Raw genomic sequence first — 23,231 nt, forward strand, 5'->3', positions numbered from 1 at the left:
AAACAGTGGAAACCCACCAAAAGTGACCCCATTTTGGAAAAACCTTCAAGGAATTTTTCTAGGGGTATAGTGAGCATTTACACCCCACGGGTCTTTTGCAGAGTTTATTAGAATTAGGCTGCGAAAATTAATATCAAAATTTTTTCCACTAAAATGTTGCATTTTCTCATTTTCACAAGGGATAAAGGAGGAAAAAAACAACCATTTTTTTATAAAGCAATTTCTCCCGAGTACGGAAATACCCCACATGTGGTCATACGTTTTTTCATTAGAAATGAATTAACCCTTTCAGGACTGATCCATTTTTTGCTTTCATATTTTAGATTTTCACTCCCCGCTTTCCAAGAGCCATAACTTTTTTATTTTTCCATCAATAGAGTGGTGTGAAGGCTTATTTGTTGCGGGACAATCTGTAGTTTTCATTGGTACCATTTTGGGGTACATGCGATTTTTTTTTGATCACTTTTTATTCAATTTTTTTGCAATCCTGAGCAAAAAACAGGAATTCTGACACCGTTTTTTTAGTTTTTTTTTTTGCGGCGCTCACCGTACGCAATAAATGACATTTTTTATTTATTCTGCGGGTTGGTACGATTACGGCGATACCATATGTATATAGGTTTGGTCCTTTTTTTTAGCGTTTGCGCAATAAAATGACTTATTTATAAATAAAAAAAATTCTGTGTCACCATATTCTGAGAGCCATAATTTTTTAATTTTTTAGTCAAAAAAGCTGTGTAAGGGCTTGTTTTTTGCGGGACGGATAGAAGTTTTTATTGGTACTATTTTCGGGTACATGCGACTTTTTGATCACTTTTTATTCTTTATTTAGGGAGCGGTGGTGACCCAAAAAATTGCGATTCTGTCGTAGTTTTTTATTGATTTTTTTTGGGGTGTTCATCGTGCGGGGAAAATAACATTACAGTTTTATAGTTGGGGTCGTTATGAACGCGGTGATACCAGATATGTGTACTTTTTTAACGTGTTCATTTTTTTTCTATAATAAAAGTCTTATTATAGGAAAAAAAGCATTTAGTGTTTATAGAACTTATAACTTTTATTTTTACACTTTTTTTAAAACATTTTTATTACTTTTTTTTACTTTTTTCACTTGTCCCACTAGGGGACACTTAGTCTTGCAGCTTTGATCGCTGCTAGAGTACATTACACTACACACGTAGTGTAATGTACTCTAACTGTCATTGTGACGTGACTGTCACACTGACAGGAAGCAGAGGAGGAACGGCCGGAGGCTGTTCCTCCGAGGCTTCCGTGCATGGCAACCCGGAGGTCATTATCTGACCTCCGATTGCCGTGACAAGCATCGGTAGCCCCCACGATCACTTCGTGGGGGCTGCTGATGTGCTTCAAACCACTTAAATGCGGCGACGGCAATCCGTCGCCGCACTTAAGGGGTTAACTGCCGAAATCAGCGGCGATGGTCCGCTGTCCGGCGAGGCTGATGTCTCAGCTGTCTAGGACAGCTGTCAGCGCGGGTCTGTCACTCTGTGTTTACACAGAGTGACAGTTTGAAATGCGGACGAAAATGTACGTCATGGTGCGGGAACTAGCAGCCGACCATGACGTACATTTTCGTCCTTGGTCGTTAAGGGGTTAATGGCTACGCGCCACCTCGCCTTAGCCACCTGAACTGTTCATGCTCTCCCCATCTGTTTTCTTATTTGGACCCTGTTCTGTGTGGTCCCTGTATATATAGATAGAAGCCTGTCAGAAAGGCGATATACTGCAATACATGGTTCCTAGGGGGACTAATAAAAAAAGTAAAAATGAGTTAAAGCTTTTTTTTTTATGTACAAAAAAAATTATTAAAAGTTTAAAAAAAAGCCCTTTTCCCATTCCCCCTAAAGCATTGTCAAAAAAAGAAATACGTAAACACAATTGGTATCGCCGCGTCCGTAAAAGTCGAAACTATTCTAATATTACATTATTTAACTCACATGGAGTACGCCGTAAGAAAAAAAAAAAAAGGTAATCCTCCAGAATTTTTGTTTTTTGGACCCCTCATCTCACACAAAGAAAGGAATGAAAAGTGATCAAAACCTCGCATGTCCCCGAAAATGGTAGTATTAAAAACTACAGCTTGTCCCGCAAATATGCCCTCATGACGCTCAATTGACGGAAAAATAAAAAAGTTATAGCGCTCTAAATTTGGCGACACAAAATAAATTTAATTTTTTACAGTTAGTTTTATTGAAAAATATATTATAAAAAAAAACATAAATTTGGTATTGCCATAATTGTATTGACCTGCAGAATAAAGTTAACATGTAATTTTAATTGCACGGTGAATGGCGTAGAAACGAAGCGCAAAATAAATTTCAGAAAATCGCTGTTTTTTTTCCATTTGCTAAGCCCAGAAATAATGTTTTACCCGTTTCCTAGTGCATTATAAGGTACAATAAATGGTGCAGTGAAAAACGAACTAAAACTCATCCTGCAAAAATCAAGTCCTCATAGAACTATATCAATGGGAAAATAAAAATGTTATGGCTTTTGGAAGATGGGGATGAAAAAAGGAAAATAAGAATGTGGAAAATTGCTGCGGCAGGAAGGGTTTAAAGGACGAGTGTCGCGCAAAAATTTATTTTTATATCAATTTGCTTTTAGTGTTTTATTAAATTTTTATTTATTTATTTGTGTGTTTGTGTCTTACTTTTTTTAATTTTTTCACTTTTTCTTGTCTATGGGGGCTGCCATTTTTTTTTCCATCTCTGTATGTGTCGATTAACGACACATACAGACATGGAATACGGCACATACAGCCACATAATGAATGCGAACGGGGCCCGTTCCATCCACTATGCTGTACGCCGTCTGTGTGGGAACGGCGCATCCCACACAGTCCAAATTGAAGGTCTTCGGCCGAGCGACGTCCGGCGCCATTTTCTTGTGGACCGGAAGCTACGGCCGAACAGTAAGATTACTACTTCCGGTCGCGGCTTCCGGACTTGTGCACTTGGAGCGGAGGGAGCAGACGGAGCGGACCGGCGGCGGCTGGAGCAGGTAAGTTAGGTTTGTGTATGTACGTGTTTTACTGTGTGTTTACTACTGTATGTAAACCTACTACACTGTGTGTTAGCCCAAAAAATGGCGACACACAGTGTAGGAGGTTTGACCGTTCAATCCCCTCCTTTCTCCTGGCACTAGCCAGGATAAAGGAGTTGGGATTCTGTGAGCTCACTAGAGCGAGTGAGTTTTCTCAAATTTTGCAGCATAAAGCAATGTGGCTGCTTTACCACATGCCAATGCTGCAATTTTGGGAATTGCTCCATCTAGTGACCAGCACTGGGAAATGTTACATAGTTACATAGTTAGTACGGCTGAAAAAAGACACATGTCCATCAAGTTCAACCAAGGGACGGGAAAAGGGAAGGAAAAATTTCTACACATAGGAGCTAATATTTTTTTTGTTCTAGGAAATTATCTAACCCTTTTTTAAAGCCATCTACTGTCCCTGCTGTGACCAGCTCCTGCGGTAGGCTATTCCATAGATTCACAGTTCTCACGGTAAAGAAGCCTTGTCGCCTCTGCAGCTTGAACCTTTTTTTCTCCAGACGGAGGGAGTGCCCCCTTGTTTTTTGAGGGGGTTTTACAATGTTATAACTTAGAATCTAATTTATAATATTTCCTGACTCATGAAAAAATTAAAAAAATTAGAACAATGTTTAATCACTTATACACTAACTGTTTAACTAAAAAAATAAAATAATTTCTAGTGACACATTACCTTTAAAGAAAAGGTTGATGGTTGCGGTCTTCTGTTGGGCATCACCATCATGAAAGTTTTTTGTTTTTTTACACTGTTGGTATGCGGCTCTTTAAGCTAAAGTGGAAACCCCTTTAACCCCTTAACGCTCAGTGACGTACTATTCCGTCATGGAAACCGCCCCGTTCGCGCTCCATGACGGAATAGTACGCCACGGGAGTAACGGCCATTTCGGCCGTCCTCACGACACATACAGGAGCTGTGACAGCTGCTGTCTCGTACAGCAGCTGTCACAGCTCCTACAGCGGAGACCGATCGCTGTGTCCCTGCTCATTAACCCCTGAAAAGCCGTGTTCAATAGCGATCACAGCTTTTTAGGGGTTAAGCTACAATCGCCTGCTACACGATAGCGGCCGGCGATTGTAACTATGGCAACCGGACACCAAACAATGGCGTCCGGCTATGCCATCGACGGAAGCCTAGTGGGTCCTGACGAAGTCAGGACCCACTATGCTTGCTGTCAGTGAGTAGCTGACAGCTCTAATACACTGCACTACGCATGTAGTGCAGTATATTAGAATAGCGATCAGGGCCTCCTGCCCTCAAGTCCCCTAGTGGGAAAAAGTAATAAAGTTAAAAAAAAGTTAAAAAAAGATGTGTCAAAATAAGAAAATAAAAGTTTTAAAAGTGATCAAAGTAAAAATCCCCCTTTTTCCCTTATCAGTCCTTTATTATTAATAAAAATATATAAACAAACAAATAAACTATACATAATTGGTATCCCCGCGTCCGTAACGGCCTGAACTACAAAATTATTTCGTTAATTATCCCTTGCGGTGAACGCCGTAAAAGAAAATAATAATAAACCGTACCAGAATCACAATTGTTTGGTCACTTCACCTCACAAAAAATGGAATAAAACGAGATCAAAAAGTCGCATGTACCTAAAAATGGTCCTGATCGAAACTACAGTTCGTTACGCAAAAAATAAGTCCTCGCACGGCTTTATTGATGGAAAAATAAAAAAGTTATGGCACTTAGAATAAGGTAACACAAAAAGTAAATGATTTTTTACCAAATGTATTTTATTGTGCAAACGCCATAAGACATAAAAAAACGATAAACTTCTGGTATCGCTGTAATCGTATCGCCCCGCAGAATAAAGTGAATATGTCATTTATAGCGCATGGTGAACGCTGTAAAAAAAATAGAATAAAAAAACAATAGTAGAATGGCTGTTTTTTAGTCACCACGCCACTTAAAAATAGAATAAAAACGGATCAAAAAGCTGCATGCACCCCATGAAAAGTACAATGAATTCCTCAAGGGGTCTAGTTTCCAAAATGGGGTAACTGTTGGGGGTTTTCCACTGTTTTGGCACCACAAGACCTCTTCAAACCGGACATGGTGCCTAATAAAAAGGAGGTCTCATAATCCACTAGGTGCTCCTTTGCTTCGGAGGCCGGTGCTTCAGTCCATTACCGCACTAGGGCCACATGTGGGATATTTCTCAAAACTGCAGAATCTGGGCAATAAATATTGAGTTGCGTTTCTCTGGTAAAACCTTTTGTGTTATAGAAAAAAATTGTATAAAAAGGATTTTCTGACAAAAATAAATATGTAAATTTCACCTCTACTTTGCTCTAAATTCCTGTGAAACACCTAAAGGGTTCATAAACTTTCTAAATGCTGTTGCAAATACTTTGAGGGGTCTAGTTTCTAAAATGGGGTGTTTCATAGGGGTTTCTAATATATAGGCCCCTCAAAGCAACTTCAGAACTGAACTGGAACCTAAAAAAATAAATAAATGAGGCAATACTTTGCTTCTTACATTATACTGATAATGAGCAGCGCCCACCCCGAGATGACCCCAGTTTTGACCGTTTGTATAAACGGAGACCCCTATTAGACCGTTTCAGTGCCAGGTTTTCCCAAGCATACACCCCAAGAAGTGTATTTCTATTGATGAGTCCTTGGTAGATTTTAAAGGGAGGCTTCAATTCCGCCAGTACCTGCCGAGTAAGAGGGCAAGGTATGGCGTGAAGATGTATAAGCTGTGCGAGAGTGCATCAGGGTATGCCTACAAAATTAGGTTATATGAAGGGAAGGACACCAGTATTCAGCCCCCAGAATGCCCCCCCCCCCCCTTACTGGGAGTTAATGCAAAAATTGTGTGGGATTTGGTGCACCCACTGCTGGACCAGGGTTACCACCTCTACCTGGATAATTTTTATACCAACGTCCCACTCTTCAACTGCCTCACTTCCAGTCCTGCGGCATTGCTAGAAGAAATCTGAGAGGCCTCCCTAAGACTCTGCTTGGGCAAACAAGAAGGGCTGAGAGCAGGGCACATTCTAGCAGCAACATATTGTGTGTCAAGTACAAGGACAAGAGAAATGTTCTTGTATTGACAACAATACATGGCCACACCAGTACCCACGAACCTGTACGAGGTACCAGTACAGAGACCCCCAAACCAGACTGCATCCTGGACTACAATAGGTAAATGGAAGGGGTGAACTTGTCAGATTAAGTCCTGAAGCCCTACAGCGCCATGCGGTGTGGTATAAGAAGCTGGCAGTGCACATCATTATCAAAAACCTAATCTTTAGGGACCAAGAAGGGGGCACCCAGTACTTCTGGAAGCGAGGCCACATGCATATTACCAGGGCAACACTTTCCAGAAGAAGTTCCCCAAACTGGCAAGAAGGGAAAAAGCCAAAAGAGGTGCAGAGTCTGCTATAAGAGGGGGATAAGGGAGGACACAATATATCAATGTGACACGTGTCCCGAAAAACCGGGGCTCTGTATGAAAGGGTTTTAAAATTTATCATAGATCCCTTAGATTTTTCATCTACCCTGATGCACTCCGCACAGCTTATCCCCCTCATCTTTCCGTTCTGAGCCCTGCTGTGTGCCCAGGCAGCTAATAAAAGCCACATGTAGGGTATTGCCGTACCTGGGAGAACCCATATTACAGTTTATGAGGTGTATATCTCCGGTGGTGCATGCTGGGCACACTATATCGGACACTGAAATGGCATAGATATATAGAAAATTGCAAATCTCACACTGCACCATCTGCTGCCCATTATCTTTTACACAATACCTGTGGGGTCAAAATGCTCACTACACCTCTAGATAAATGTCTTAAGGGGTGTAGTTTTTAAAATGGGGTCACTTCTCGAGGGTTTCAACTGTACTGGTACCTCAGGGGCTTCTGCATACATGACAGAGCACCAGAAAACTCCAGTAGGCCAAATGGTGGTGTTTTCCTTCTGAGACCTCCCATGGGCCCAAACTGCAGTTTATCACCACAAATGGGTTATTGCTGCACTCAGGAGAAATTGGGCAATAAAATGGGGTATTTTGTTCCCAGTGAAAATAAGAAATTTTGATAAAAAATGACATCTTACTGGGAAAAAATTACATTTTTTTAATTTCACAGCCCAATCCAAATACGTGCTGTGAAAAAACTGTGCGGTCAAAATGGTAACCACAACCATAAATTAATTCCTTGAGGGGTGTAGTTTCCAAAATGGGTCACTTCTGGTGGGTTTCCATTGCTTTGATACCTCTGGGGGTCTGCAAATGCGACATGGCACTCGAAAACCAATCCAGCAAAATCTGGACTCCAACAAACACATAGCGCTACTTTGCCGTTTGGGCCCATGGGAGGGCTCAGAAGGAGTTTTTTCACCACAAATGGGGTATTGCCGCACTCAGGACAAATTGGGGAACAAAATGGGGTATTTTATTTCTTGTGAAATGATATAAAAAAATGACATCTTATTGGAAAACATTTTATTTTTTAAATTTCACAGCCCAATTCAAATAAAGTGCTGTGAAAAAACTGTGTGGTCAAAATGCTAACAACAACCATACATGAATTCCTTGAGGGGTGTAGTTTCCAAAATGGGGTCACTTTTGGGGGATTCCTACTGTTTTGGCACCACAACACCTCTCCAAACCTGGCATGCTGCCTAAAATATATTCTAATAAAAAAGAGGCCTCAAAATGCACTAGTTGCTTCTTTGCTTCTAGGGATTGTGTTTTAGTCCATGAGCACACTAGAGCCACATGTGGGACATTTCTAAAAACTGCAGAATCTGGACAATACATATTTAGTAGTGTTTCTCTGGTAAAAGCTTCTGTGCTACAGAAAAAAAATTGAATAAAATTGAAATTCAGCAAGAAAAATGAAATTTGCAAATTTCACCTCCACTTTGCTTTAATTCCTGTGAAATTCCTAAAGGGTTAAAAAACTTTCTAAATGCTGTTTTGAATACTTTGAGGGGTCTAGTTTTTAAAATGGGGTGTTTTATGGGGATTTCTAATACATAGGCCCCTCAAAGCCACTTCGGAACTGAACAGGTACCTTAAAAAAAAAGGCTTTTGAAATTTTCTTAAAAATATGAGAAATTGCTGTTTATGTTCTAAACCTTGTAACGTCCAAGAAAAATAAAAAAAATGTTCAAAAAAACGATCCCAATCTAAAGTAGACATATGGGAAATGTGAACTAGTAACTATTTTGGGGGGTATAACCGTCTGTTTTACAAGCAGATGCATTTAAATTCAGTAAAAAGCAATTTTTTCAACATTTTCTCTAAATTTTGCAATTTTTCACAAATATATACTGAATATATCGACCAAATTTTACCACGAACATAAAGCCCAATGTGTCACGAGAAAAGAATCTCAGAATCGCTTGGATAGGTTTAAGCATTCCGACGTTATTACCACATAAAGTGAAATATGTCAGATTTGAAAAATGGGCTGTGAGCCTTAAGGCCAAAACAAGGCTGCGTCCTTAAGGGGTTAATGAATTGCTTGTAAAATCAATCAGTCATACCTTACATGATTATATTTTGTATTGAAACTCATGTACCTCAGCTGTGAGCATCCTATCTGGGCAGCCATTAACTGTGGTAAAGGCCAGTCGAAGGCCAGTTTCAAGCTGTGGTAATAAGAAAATAGCACAGTCTGCATACCTGTAGTTAGAAGAAAACACTGTTAGCAATGGATAGTAACACAGCACAACTTCAAAGTGTATGAATCCTGATTACAATATTATGGAAATAAAACCCAATGAAATTTAACTGATCAGATTCTAAACTGCATTGCCCTGCAATATAGGAATTTAATCAATGAAGACCTGCTACTCTGCTTAGGCAGTATCGTATGCTAATGCAGTAAGAGTTCAGGGTAGGTATAACCTTGTAGGTCAATCCTTAGGCCTCATGCACACTTCCATCACTGTTTTATCGGCCGTTTTTGACGGATACGTGTGTCCGTTTTTGTTTCCGTGTGCACTCCGTTTCCGTTTTACACGGACGTTGTGCTTCTGTTTTTCCGTTTAAAAAATGGAAGGTAAACTTCATTTGAACTTGTCACATGTCCCAGGAAACACCCATAGAAAGGTTACAAGAAGTTTTTGGTGCTGTTTTCTGTAGCTTTCAGAGCGTAGAGAACAGTTTGAGATTACTCTTGGCTTGGGTTGGTTTTTTTGGTGTTTTGGAGTGAAATGTGCACATTTACTTATATTGTGACGCTGGGCACTAGTTCCCTGCTGCCATCTGTGCGTCAAAAGCTCCTTGGCAAGTTCCTCCCACGCGGCGTCCTTTTTATAGCGGTCGTGGTAGCGTTCTGCCCGCGTATCCCACAGTTCTGGGTGATCATGCACCAATGCTATGAGTCTCTCCACATCCATCTTCAGGAATGAATGTGTACTGTACTCTGTGAGTCTGTGAACTTTGGCTCACCCAGCCATTGCTATGGCAACAGATCCGTCAAAAACTGACGGCACACGGAAGCCTTCCGTGTGCCATCCGTTTTTTTTGACTGACCCATTGACTTCTATGGGCCACACGGTCACTGAATCACTGACCAAATTAGGACATGCTCTACTTTTGACGGAACGGAACAACGGATCAGTTTAAATAACTGAAGTGTGTATGGGCCCATTGAAATGAATGGGTTCAGGGTGCTATCCGTGACAAAAACGGATCTCACCCTGAAGGAAAAGACTGAAGTGGGCATGAAGCCTTATGGCTAGTGAAAGAGATGACTTAGGCCGAGTTCACATGGGGTGGATACGCTGCGTAAAATCTGCCCTGTGCGCCGCAGGGAATTCCAGCCGAAAAACCGCAGAAAATTGCAGCACTTAGCCGGCCTGCCAGCAGGACGGCCTCATGGAATGACGTTTCATCTGATGTGAGCGCCGCTACAGTCTGTGATTGGCTGCAGCAGTCACATGGGATGAAACTAGGGATGCACTATGCAGCGAAACTTCGATACTGTTTCGATACCGTGCACCCTGAAACAGTTTGATACCGTTATTTAATGTATTTCGATGCTAAGCTGTGCCGCTGCACAGCTCAGTATTGTAACACATGAATGTATGAGAGCAGGGCTGCGGCTGTGTAACACAGTCATTGCCCCGCTCCTGAGTCCTGACAAGTAGGTGCGGTCAGCATGAGGAGATATGGCCGGCGCTGCACTAATGAGCGGCGGCACTGAAGACAGAGAACATGGTGGGCGCACTGCAAAACACCCCCATGTTCTGTCTTCAGTGCCTGCACCGCCGCTCATTAGGGCAGCGCCGGCCGCATCACCTCATACTGACCGCGCGCGCACTTGTTGTCAGGAGCGGGGCAATAGCTGTATTACACAGCCGCAGCCCCGCTCTATCGGCGGAGATCAGAGACAGTAGGGCTGTCTAACCAGATTTCCTGGTAGAGATTGGTTCAGAGTGCACTACACCAGAGGAGGTGCACGAATAGGGTCCCAACCCAATCGTATTTAGAAAAAGTATTCGGCACACAAACGTTGGTTTTGAATTCTTTGATTTTTATTGTATTGGATGCCAGGGGTTTGGTGCGTGCAACGTTTCGGTCAAAGGACCTTCGTCAGGCACTATAAGTGTACAGAACAATACATGTAAGTATATTAGCATCATATACATACATAAATAATAAGTATAGCATATACCATGACATGAATGAGAAATAAAAATTTTTTTTAAAAATGTTTAATCACCCACACACTAAATGTTTAATTTAAAAAAAACAAACATGTTTTTCTGGCAACACATTGCCTTTAAGGAAAGAAAACATGATCACATAGAACACATTGCACAATAGATGTTCTACATATGCTACCTGACTTGTCTTTCTAGATAGTGTAAACGGGAGTTACTAGCACACCAACTGCCTTGAGTAAATAAGTGCATGAGGCATTTGATCTCTAACAGACTCACTAGGTTAGCAAGGCTATTATGCGTTCTAAGCGTCCTCCGCTCTCTTGACTCTAGAATAACAGTATGCTGTACAGTTATTATATCCACAGAACATCTATTGTGCAATGTGTTCTATGTGATCATGTTGTTTTCTTTCCTTAAATACTGGGTTCAGATATTTTGTAATTTTTTTGTATTAGGGACATGTGCAACATAAAATATTAAGATGGATATTCTCGACTTCTGAATTATACCATTTACTAGACCTCTGTGTGATATTGTACCCTGTATCATATGTTTGACCATACCGTGCTGTTGGGCCTGGGATTAAGATGTCATCCATCCATACTAGACCTTGTTCTTGTTGAACTTTATTATTTATGTCTGTTATTCTAATTTTATTTTAATTTTTTTTTTATTTCTCATTCATGTCATGGTATATGCTATACTTATTATTTATGTATGATATGATGCTAATATACTTACATGGATTGTTCTGTACACTTATAGTGCCTGACGAAGGTCCTTTGACTGAAACGTTGCACGCACCAAACCCCTGGCATCCAATACAATAAAAATCAAAGAATTCAAAACTAACCAGATTTCCTGTTAGGGCATACTTAGCTATGTCCTAACAACTGCCTGTGTACTATCAGTACACAGGCTAATGTACTTCCATATAGATATATACCAGTACATTACTGTCTGTGTATAGATATATACCAGTACATTACTACCAGTATATAGATATATGCCAGTACATTAGAGTCTAAAAATAAAAAAGTAAAAATAAAGTCATGTTAAATAAAAAGCACATTTTTTTTTTTTTTTTTACAATAAACATTAAAATAAGTCTCAATACATAAAATATACACATATTCGGTATCGTCGTGACCGTATTAAATTTATAACGTCATTTATGTTTACGCGGTTATAAAATAAAAACGGCTTTTTTTCACTTATTAATTTGAGGCACGAGGTAAGAATTTTGAACCTCCATGTGCCTCACATTAATAGTAATTAACCCACCATGTACCTCACACATTAACCGAATGTTGTCCATTATGACTGAGGAACATGATGGGGTTAATTACTATTAATGTGAGGCACATGGAGGTTCAAAATTAATAATACCTCATATCAGAAAATTGAAGATTTTTTTAAAATTATTATTGTTGGCAAAAGTATAGTTTTGTTTCCTTCTGAGTTGCGTTTTTTGCAGTGGAATCGCTGCGAACCAGCTGCAAAAAACTCAACAGCTATTTGTTGAAGGTTTTACCTTTCCAATAAAGTCAATGGGGAAAATCCCACAACAAATAAGCAGAGTTTACACAAATACAATTGACATGAAGCGGAATAAAATTCCGCGCCGCAGGTCAATTTCTGAGCGTTTTTTCAGCTTACTATTTTATTTACGCAGCGTGTGGATGAGATTTGTTTGATCTCATCCACTTTGCTGCTGCTGTATTTGCTGCAGATTTTCCGCATCAAATTCCATTGTGGAAAATCCGCAGTATTTACGCAACTTGTGAACTGACCCTAATTGAGGTAAACATGTCACATTGAACATGCTGCTCTAACCGAAGGAAGCATGTTATAGAGTAGAAGGAGCTGAGGATATTGATTAAAATGTTAGCGAAAAGTATTCAGTGTAAGTTGAAATTTGTTAATTTAAAGAGGCTCTGTCACCAGATTTTGCAACCCCTATCTGCTATTGCAGCAGATCGGCGCTGCAATGTAGATTACAGTAACGTTTTTATTTTTAAAAAACGAGCATTTTTGGCCAAGTTATGGCCATTTTTGTATTTATGCAAATGAGGCTTGCAAAAGTACAACTGGGCGTGTTGAAAAGTAAAAGTACAACTGGGCGTGTATTATGTGCGTACATCGGGGCGTGTTTACTACTTTTACTAGCTGGGCGTTCTGATGAGAAGTATCATCCACTTCTCTTCACAACGCCCAGCTTCTGGCAGTGCAGATCTGTGACGTCACTCACAGGTCCTGCATCGTGTCGGCCACATCGGCACCAGAGGCTTCAGTTGATTCTGCAGCAGCATCGGCGTTTGCAGGCAAGTAGCTACATCGACTTACCTGCAAACGCCGATGCTGCTGCAGAATCATCTGTAGCCTCTGGTGCCGATGTGTCCTCGCTCGTCTGACACGATGCAGGACCTGGGGAAGTGACGTCACAGCGTGATCTCTCGAGAACACGCTGTGTCTGCACTGCCAGAAGCTGGGCGTTCTGAAGAGAAGTGGATGATACTTCTCATCAGAACGCCCAGCTAGTAAAAGTAGTAAACACGCCCCGATGTACGCACATAATACACGCCCAGTTGTACTTTTACTTTTCAACACGCCCAGTTGTACTTTTGCAAGCCTCATTTGCATAAATACAAAAATGGTCATAACTTGGCCAAAAATGCTCGTTTTTTAAAAATAAAAACGTTACTGTAATCTACATTGCAGCGCCTATCTGCTGCAATAGCAGATAGGGGTTGCAAAATCTGGTGACAGAGCCTCTTTAAATACTTGCTCTTTCGGGCTTATCAGTCAAGTGGGCAGACTCACTCAATGAATGACAGCCTTCCCTGTGTGAGTCAATTACTAAGTAGGACCAACCACTAGACTCATAAGCTCAGAGCAAACAGGGATTTAAATGGCTACTAACTTTTCAACAAACTTTGCATTATTCAATAGTACAAGCGAATATAAGAAACTTTGTGATATATCTTATTAGAGAAAAAGGCCTCTTTCTTCACTTATCAGCCCCCCTAACTGTTCACCGACTCTGAATTTTCTGTTTTTTTCTGTCTCCTCAAGAAGACGGACTATCAGCTCATTGAGGAATCCAGTTACAACTGCCCATTGAAGTCTATGGAGAGGGCGAAGGAGAAGAGTGAGAGAGAGGCAGAGAGAAACACACTGCAGCTGCTTCCTACTAAGTGTTATATTTCACCACAGTGCTGGTTTCACAGTTACATTGCTCATATTCCCTAATAGTATTACTGGGAATTTGTCTATTTAAAGCGGTTTGTCCCACAAAACTTTATATCAATCTAGCCTGATCCTCCAGCTCTATAACCTTCTGCCCACAGATAGAGCAGCATATTCACCACCAGGATGAACAGTGAGGAAACATTGTAAGGAATGGGGGTCGAGCATGCATGCTGCCGCACCATACAAATCGCCCACATAGCAATCCTGGTGAGAAGAAATAAGAGTCCCTCATTCTATAGAATGGTGGGAATGACTTCAGTTGGACCCTTACTGAAGTAGCATTCATTACCTATTATACTAGTCCTTCTCAGTGAATTAGAATATTATCAAAAAGTTAATTTATTTCAGTAATTCAATACAAAATGTGTATATTATATAGATTCATTACACACAGAGTGATCTATTTCCAGCATTTTTTTTCTTTTAACCGGTTTCCACGCTGCGCCGCAACTGGAGAGGGTTTGCTTCCCGCACCAGGACATACAGTTGCGGAGCGGTTGCCGGCGCACACTGTCTTAACGGACAGTGTCCGGGAACCGGGAGGTCAGCTGTCCCCAACAGCTGACACTCCAGACTTGCTGGTCAGCGGACCATCGCTGCAGATTTCGGCAATTAACCCCATAAATGCGGCGACCGATTGTGATCGCAGCATTTAAGGGGTTTGAAGTACATCGGCATCCCCCACTAAGTGATTGTGGGGGCTACCGATGCTTGTTATGGCAATTGGAGGCCAGACAATGGCCTCCGGGTTGCCATGTACGGAAGCCTCGGAGGAGCAGCCTTGTGCCGGTCCTCCTAGGCTTCCTCTCAATGTGACTGTCACGTCACAATGACAGTTAGAATACATTACACTATGTAGGTTGTGTAATGTACTCTAGCAGCAATCAAAGCTGCAAGTCTAAATGTCCCCTAGTGGGAAAAGTAAAAAAAAAAAGGTAATAAAAAATGTTTTCAAAAAAAGTGTAAAAATAAGTTATATGTTATATAAACAAAAAATGCATTTTTTCCTATAAGGAGACTTTCATTGTAGGAAAAAAATTAACACGTTAAAAAAAGTACACATATCTGGTATCACCGCTTTTGTAACTACCCCAACTATAAAACTATTTTTCCCGCACGATAAACACACCCAAAAAAAAAAAAATCATTAAAAACCTACACCAGAACCGCTATTTTTTGGTCAGCATCCCTCCCAAAATAGAGAATAGAAAGTCATCAAAAAGTTGCATACACAGCTTTTTTGACTAAAAAATAAAAAAGTTATGGCTCTCAGAATATGGTGACACAGAAAATAAATTATTTTATAAAAAAAGTGATTTTATGCGCAAACGCTGCAAAACAAAGAAACCTATATACATATGGTATCGCCGTAATCATATCGACCTGCAAATAAAGTAAAATTGTCATTTATAGCGCACGGTGAACGCCGCAAAAAAATAAACTAAAAAACATTGTCAAAATTGTTTTTGGTCACCCGGCCTGCCAAAAAATTGAATAAAAAGTGATATAAAAAAAATAAAAATAAAAAAATAAATAAAAAATCGCATATACTCCAAAATGGTACCAATGAAAACTACAGATTGTCCCACAACAAATAAGCCCTCACACAGCTCCGGTGGAGAAAAAATAAAGAAGTTCTAGCTCCCAGACTATGGCGATGCAAAATGTGCAGTGTGTTCAAAAAGCGGATAAGATCAGTGCGACACCGGCCACATATCTATGAATTATTATTTATTTACCGCATTATTATACCCTCTTATTATGCCCTGATGTACACCGCACAGATTACATACACCCCCACATTATAAACTGAAATACCAATAAAACCCCAAACAGAACTATTACCAAGCAAAATCTGCGCTCCAAAAGCAAAATGGCGCTTCCTCCCTTCTGACCCCTGCAGCGTACCCAAACAGCAGTTTGCGCCCACATATATGGCATTGTCATACCCGGGAGAACCCGCTTAACATTTTATGAGGTATTTGTCTTCAGTGGCACAAACTGGGCACAACATATTATGCACTAAAATGGCATATCAGTGGAAAATTGCAATATTCACTTTGAACCAGTGCATTAACCCCATTGCGCACTATGACTTAACTGGATCCCGACCGCTGGCTGTATTTTTACGCCCAGCGGTCAGGGTCCTTAAAACCCGAGCCATAGACTTTTTACGGCTCGGGTTTTAACTTGCTGCCCGCGCGATCGGGCAGCTGAATGTCGGGTCTCCGGCTGTCAGAGACTGCCGGGGACCCTGAGGAGAGGATAGAAGCAGCTTTCACTGCTTCTGTCTTCTCCGATGTCTTTTTACACAGCGCTCAATGAACGCTGTGTATAGTAATAGAGACAGCAGCAGCGCGGCTGTCTCTATTCCTCCCGGTGATCATGTGACTGGTCACATGATCGCCGGGTGCCGTTACTGACAGACTGCTGCTGAGTCTAACTAGACCCAGCACAGCCCTATTAGTGACAATCGTCACTATGAGAGGGCCGATTTCCCCTGTAACTGGGGCTGCTGTGCAGCTCCAGTTACAGTGGAAAAGATGGTGTAAAAGAAAGAAAAAAATATATATAAAGTTCCCCAAAGGTCTTTTTTGACCTTTGAGGGACAGACCATAGTAATAAAAAAATTATAAAGTAAAGTGCAAAAAAAAATTAAATAATAAATACACATAAAATACCCACCCCAAAAAAAAACATTCCCCCCGCCAATCATTGTTGTAACGCTAGCGCTGACCCAATTACCCTAATATAGACATTTAATATATTAAAATTTATGGTAGACAATGACGATCACAAATAAAAGGTCTATTTTAGGGTAAAACTATGTTATTACCCTAAACAAATAGCTGAAACGTAAAAAAGCTTATTTTTTTACTATTATTTTCAAGCTTTATGAATAAAAATTCTAAAATAGCAAAAAAGGTGTGTATAAAAACGATAAAAAATGAAACCTGCATTGTCTACGGAAAAATCGTCGCAAAAATCACGTCGTTAGCACAACAAATAAAAACGTTATAGCCATTTAACTAACACGTGCTAAAAATGGCTAAACGGTGTCTGGTCCTGAAGGCGCAAAATAGCCCGGTCCTGAACTGGTTAATTGAACGTCATGGTGAGGGGGCTGATGTATGGAGCGGGCTCACGTGCTGAGCCGGCTCCATACGCTGCAGGTGTCTGCTGTGTATTACAGCTGACACCCAGGACTAACGGATAGAAACAGCGATCATGCGGTTACAGAAGCCTGTAAAAATAACAATATACTGCAATACATTAGTATTGCAGTATATTGTATCAGCGATCCAATGATCGCTGGTTCAAGTCTCCGAAGGGGACTAATAAAATGTGTAGAAGAATGAAAGTTTTTAGTAGTGAGAAAAAAAAAAAATTAAAAGTAAAAAAAAACACCTTTTCCCATTTTTCTTCTAAAGTAATGTAAAAAAATAAACAAAATTGGTATCGCTGCGTCCGTAAAAGGCCGAACTATTACAATATACCATTTTTTAACTCGCACGGCGAACACCATAAAAATCAAATAATTTAAACCGCCAAAATCGCTGTTTTTTTTGTCACCTTAGCTCTCAAAAAATAAATGTAATACAACTTTTTGATCACTTTTTATGTACCAAAAAATGTTACCAATAAAAACTACAGCTCGTCCCACTAAAAATAAGACCTCCCACCGCTCAATCAACCGAAAAATAAAAAAGGTACGGCTCTCAGAAAGTGGTAAAACAAAACAATTTTTATTTTAACAATTACATTTTTCTTTGTAAAAGTAGTATAATATAAAAAAAACAATATCAATTTGAACTTGATGGACATGTGTCTTTTTTCAACCGTACAAACTATGTAACTATGTATCACCGAAATTGTATTGAGCCGCAGAATAAAGTAAAGTTTTCGTTTTTACCACACGGCGAAAGCTGTAAAGACGAAACCCCCAAAAAATGTAATCAGATTTTTTTCCAATTTCAGCCCGCAAAGAATTTTTTTTCCCAGTACATTTTATGGTACTTTAAATAGTGTCAATAGAAACTACAACTCCTCCCGCAAGAAATAAGCCCTCACACCACTCTACTGACGGAAAAAGAAAAAAGTTATGGCTCTTGGAAGGAGGAGAGTGAAAAACGAAAAAACAAAAAATGGATCAGTCCTGAAAGGGTTAATTCATTTCTAACGAAAAAACGCATGCCCACATGTGGGGTATTTCCGTACTCGGGAAAAATTGCTTTACAAAAATCTTTTGTTTTTTTTTTAGTGGAAAAAATTGTGATATTCATTTTCGTGGCCTAATTCTAATAAATTCTGCAAAAAAACCTGTGGGGTCTAAATGCTAAGTATACCCCTAGAAAAATTCCTTGAGGGGTGTAGTTTCCAAAATGGGGTCACTTTTGGGGGGTTTCCACTGTTTTGGTCCCACCAGGGCGTTGCAAAGGCGACATGGCACCGAAAACCAATCCAGTTAAATCCGTGCACCAAAATCCAAATGGCGCTCCTTCCCTTCTGAGCGCTGCCATGGGTCCAATCAGCATTTTATTACCACATATGGGGTATTGCCGTAATAAGGAGAAAATGCTTTACAAATGTTGTGGTTCTTTTTTTCCTTTATTTCTTGTAAAAATTAAAAAAAATTATGTTTTTTCAGAAAAAAAGTAGATTTTAATTTTCACGGTCTAATTTCACCAAAATCTGCAAAAAACCTGTGTGGTCAAAATGCTAACTAAACCCCTAGATAAATTCCTTGAGAGGTGTAGTTTCCAAAATAGGGTCACTTTTGTGGTGTTACCACTGTTTTGGTCCCTCATGGGCGTTGCAAACGCGACATGGCACTGAAACTCTGGACTTGATATAACACAGTGGACCAACACTGTGCTCAGTGGTCCAAAATCCTGTTTTCAGATGAATGTAAATTTTGCATTTCATTTGGAAATCAATGTCCAGGAGTCTGGAGGAAGAGTGGAGAGGCATCAATCCAAGTTGCTGGCGGTCCAGTGTGAAGTTTCCAGTCAGTGATGGTTTGGGGTGCCATGTCATTTACTGGTGTTGGTCCACTGTGTTATATTAAGTCCAGATTCAACACAGCCATCTACCAGGAAATTTTATAGCACTTCATGTTTCCCTCTGCTGACAAGCTTTATGGAGATGCTGATTTCATTTTCCAGCAGGACTTGGCACCTGCCCACACTGCCAAAAATACCAATACCTGGTTTAATAACCACAATATCACTGTGCTTGATTGGCCAGCAAACTCGCCGGACTTAAACCCTATAGAGAATCTATGGTGTATTGTCAAGAGGAAGATGAGAAACCAGACCCAACAATGCAGATGAGCTGAAGGCCGCTATCAAAGCAACCTGGGTTTCCATAACACCTCAGCAGTGCCACAGGCTGATCGCCTCCATGCCATGCCGCATTGATTCAGTAATTCATGCTAAAGGAGCCCCGACCAAGTATTGAGGGCATATACTGTATATACTTTTCATTAGGCCAACATTTCAGTATTAAAAATAATTTTTTCAATTGGTTTTATATAATATTCAAATTTTCGGAGACACTAAATTTTGGGTTTTTATTAACTGTCATAAATCATCAACGTTGAAAAAAATAAATGCTGGAAATAGATCACTCTCTGTGTAATGAATCTATATAATATAGGAGTTTCACTTTTTGAATTGAATTACTGAAATAAATTAACTTTTTGATGATATTCTAATTCATTGAGAAGGACTAGTATATATCCGTACACACACAAAAAGATATTAAAATAAAATGATAAAAGCATTGTTTGGTTTATGTTATACAATAAAACAACAACATAATTATTTTTACCTGCCTTGCCTGAATGCAGCAATTGCTTCATTCCAGAAGGGTCTCATGTGAGCCAAAACAAACCTGGATTTTTCAATTAAACTTTCAGCCTTGGAAAGGACGTTTTCATTAAGATCTGTTAAAAGGATGCAACGAAATCTACGGATATCCTTAAAGTTGACATTGTATATTTAATATGTTAGAATAATTTTATTATTTACTGCATGCCTTGAAAGATTTAGATGATTTACTTATCTCAGTTTGGGAATTCATAATTAGGACAAGATGCTTATCAATGACAAATAACATTTGGAGGTTATAAACAAATTCAGCAATGAATGATATATAATTGAACTTAGAAAGGTTGAACTTGAGGGACACGTGTCTTTTTACAACCCAACTGTGCAATTGTATACAAGGAAAAATGCACAAGGGGAATTCCCCTTTGATCACCTCACAAGGATTTCCCTGAAAATGTAGAAAGTAGGACAGCAGTCAAGTAATAGTATGCAAAAATTGTGTACATTTTATTGAAGCTCCCATGACACAGAAAACATAAGCGAGGTTTCAGACCTCAAAGGCCCTTTATCCATATGAATGTAGCAGTCACCCCACCCTTCACATTAGTAGGAGAGTGCAGCGTGTGCAAAAGATTGGAACATAGCATTGCCTTGTGAAGTGATCTATAGCCATACTTAAAATGGGTAGATAGCGCAGGGTTCATTGAAGGACCCTAGAGCTGTATATTTATGATGTCTGTTAGAGCATACTTTAGTATTCCCTAACAACTGCCTGTGTATTTATCAGGCTAATGTACTAGCATTTATGTATATATGCAAAAACATTATTATGAAAAACATTACTAGTTAATAAAAATCCCATTATAGAATTAAAAGGGGTTAATAAAGATAAAAAGCGTTTTCCCATAAATCACATAAAAACGTCAATCAAATTTACTTAAAATCACAGAAAAAGGCAAGACTTACAAGAGCAGGTTAAAACACCAGTTCCCAGCAGAATGCAGACAAGCCACAATGCTACATGGACAGAGAACGCACAGGTGCAAAATACTGATGAACATCCAATCTAACATTTACTATTTATGAGGGGGTGGCTGCTTAAGTCGTCTATGAAAGGTGCCAGTCACACGGTTAGCAAGCATAGTGTACTACATATAACCATGTGACTTGCACCTTTACAGAAACCTGTTCTGTGCAGTTAGAATACTAAGCAGCCAATCCCGCAAAAATACATTATCTCACCAACTGTGTGAAGTTAACATTGACCAGAATCTCCTAGGAATGTTTCCAGCATCCATATAGGAATCTGTCAATTGAAAATAGCTCATAGAGCTATTTACAGGGTGGGAAATTTAGTCCAACTATACAAGTGGTATCGGTCAAGCAAGTTGCTTGACCAAGAAACTTACATTTTAATGCCCCTTGTGCCGTGATTGCAAGTGCCACGGAGGTGCCCCCTTGATGTTTAAGTGCTCCAGGCTCTCCTCACTGAACGCTGCCAGCCCCTCCTCTCTGCTTTGAGTGATGGGTTTAGCGGTCTCCTGACTGGAGAGGGGATGGCAGCATTCAGTAAAGAGAGCCTGGAGCACATGAACATCAAGGGGCCACTTCCGGAGCTCTTGCAAACGCAGTGCAGAGAGCATTAAAACATAGATTTCTGGGTCATGCAGCTTGCATGACCGACACCACTGGTATAGTTACGGTACACCACCCACCCTGTATATAATCCTGTCAACAGTTTTGAGGGCTCAAAACTACTGACAGATTCCCTTTAAGTATCCGTAACCCCTTAATGACACAGGCAATTTTCATTTTTTCATTTTCAACTTTTCCTCCACACGTTCCAAAAGCCAGAACTTTTTTATTTTTTCATCGATATAGCCGTATGAGGGCTTGTTTTTTGCAGGACAAGTTGCAGTTTTTCATGGCACTATTTAATGTACCATATAATGTATTAGGAAACTGATGGAAAAAATATTTGTGGGGTGAAATGGGCAATAAACAGCGATTGCGCCATTTTATGGGGGGTTTAGACTATACGGCATTAATCGTGTGGTAAAATGACATGTTCACTTTATTTTAAGGATTAATAAGATTACAACAATACCTAATTTATGTTTTTTTTTCTGTTTTACAACTTTTATAAAAAATTATTATTTGTTAAGAAAAAAAATTGTTTTGTGTCGCCATATCTTTTTTTATTTTTCCATCAATTTAGCGGTGTAATGGCCTATTTTTTGCGGGACGAGCTGTAGTTTTTATTGGTACCATTTTTTTGTGTTTTTTTTACGGTATTCACCGAGCGGGTTAACCAGTTACTGACCGCCAATACGCCTTTTCACGGCGGCCACTAATGGGCTTTATTCTGATGCATACATCTTTTCACGGCGCTGCATCAGAATAAATAAACAGAGCAGTGAGACATTAAATCTCCCTGCACTCAGCTACCAAATGTAGCTGAGGGCTGGGGGCATCCCTGCTCAAACGGGTGATATCGATAGAAGTATCTCACCCGTTTAACCCCTCATATGCGGCGCTCAATAGCGAGCGCCGCATCTGACTGGTTTTGGAGGGAGGGAGCTCCCTCTCATCCCACCGACACCCGGCGATAAGATCGCCAAGTGTCTGTGTCTCCGATGGCAGCCGGGGGCCTAATAAAGTCCCCCAGGTCTGCCTGTAGTGAATGCCTGCTTTTAAACGGACGGTTTAAAACGGACAGGCAGCAATACACTGCAATACGAAAGTATTTCAGTGTATTATAAAAGCGATCGGACGATCGCATATTAAAGTCCCCTAGTGGGACTAGTAAAAAAACAGTTTAATAAAAAGTTGATAAAAAAAAAAAAAAAGTGAAAAAAAAATGAAAAACCCACTTTTTCCCCTTACAAAATGCTTTACTATTAAAAAAGCAAAATAAAGCAAAAAAGTTACACATATTTGGTATCGCTGCGACTATAAAGCGATTACATTATTTAACTCACACGGTGAACGCTGTAAAAAATAAAATAAAAAACAATGGAAAAATTGCTGTTTTCTGTGAATCCTGCCTTAAAAAAAATTTGATAAAAAGTGATCAAAAAGTCGCATCTACTCCAAAATGGTACCAATAAAAACTACAAGACGTCCCACAAAAAAAAAAGCCGCCATACAACTGCATCGGCAGAACAATAAAAAAATTATGGCTCTTCAAATATGGAAACACAAAAATAAATAATTTTGAAAAAAAATTTGTTTTTACTGTGTAAAAGTAGTAAAACATACAAAATCTATACAAATTTGGTATCGTTGCAATCGTAACAACCCGCTGAATAAAGTTATTGTGTTATTTATACCACACGGTAAAGGGCGTAGATTTAGGATGCAAAAAAGAGTGGCAAAATTTCTGGGTTTTTTCTATTCCCCCCCAAAAAAAGTTAATAAAAGTTAATCAATATATAA

General features: G+C 39.8%; 1 protein-coding gene across 9 annotated transcripts in view; it reads right to left on the reverse strand.

The window, feature by feature from the left end:
- Positions 1 to 23,231, reverse strand: part of ERMARD (ER membrane associated RNA degradation) — a 157,698-nt gene that overhangs the window by 63,444 nt on the left and 71,023 nt on the right. For 8 of the 9 annotated variants that reach the window (XM_075862695.1, XM_075862692.1, XM_075862697.1 and 5 more), the window contains 2 exons: positions 19,795 to 19,909; positions 8,617 to 8,719 (listed from right to left, as the gene is read on the reverse strand). In XM_075862695.1, the coding sequence (XP_075718810.1) occupies positions 8,617 to 8,719; positions 19,795 to 19,909 (218 nt within the window). The remainder of the gene's footprint in view (positions 1 to 8,616; positions 8,720 to 19,794; positions 19,910 to 23,231) is intronic. The other variant, XM_075862696.1, reaches the window with a different exon arrangement.

Source organism: Rhinoderma darwinii, chromosome 4 (assembly GCF_050947455.1).
Source record: "Rhinoderma darwinii isolate aRhiDar2 chromosome 4, aRhiDar2.hap1, whole genome shotgun sequence".
Classification (NCBI taxonomy): domain Eukaryota; kingdom Metazoa; phylum Chordata; class Amphibia; order Anura; family Rhinodermatidae; genus Rhinoderma; species Rhinoderma darwinii.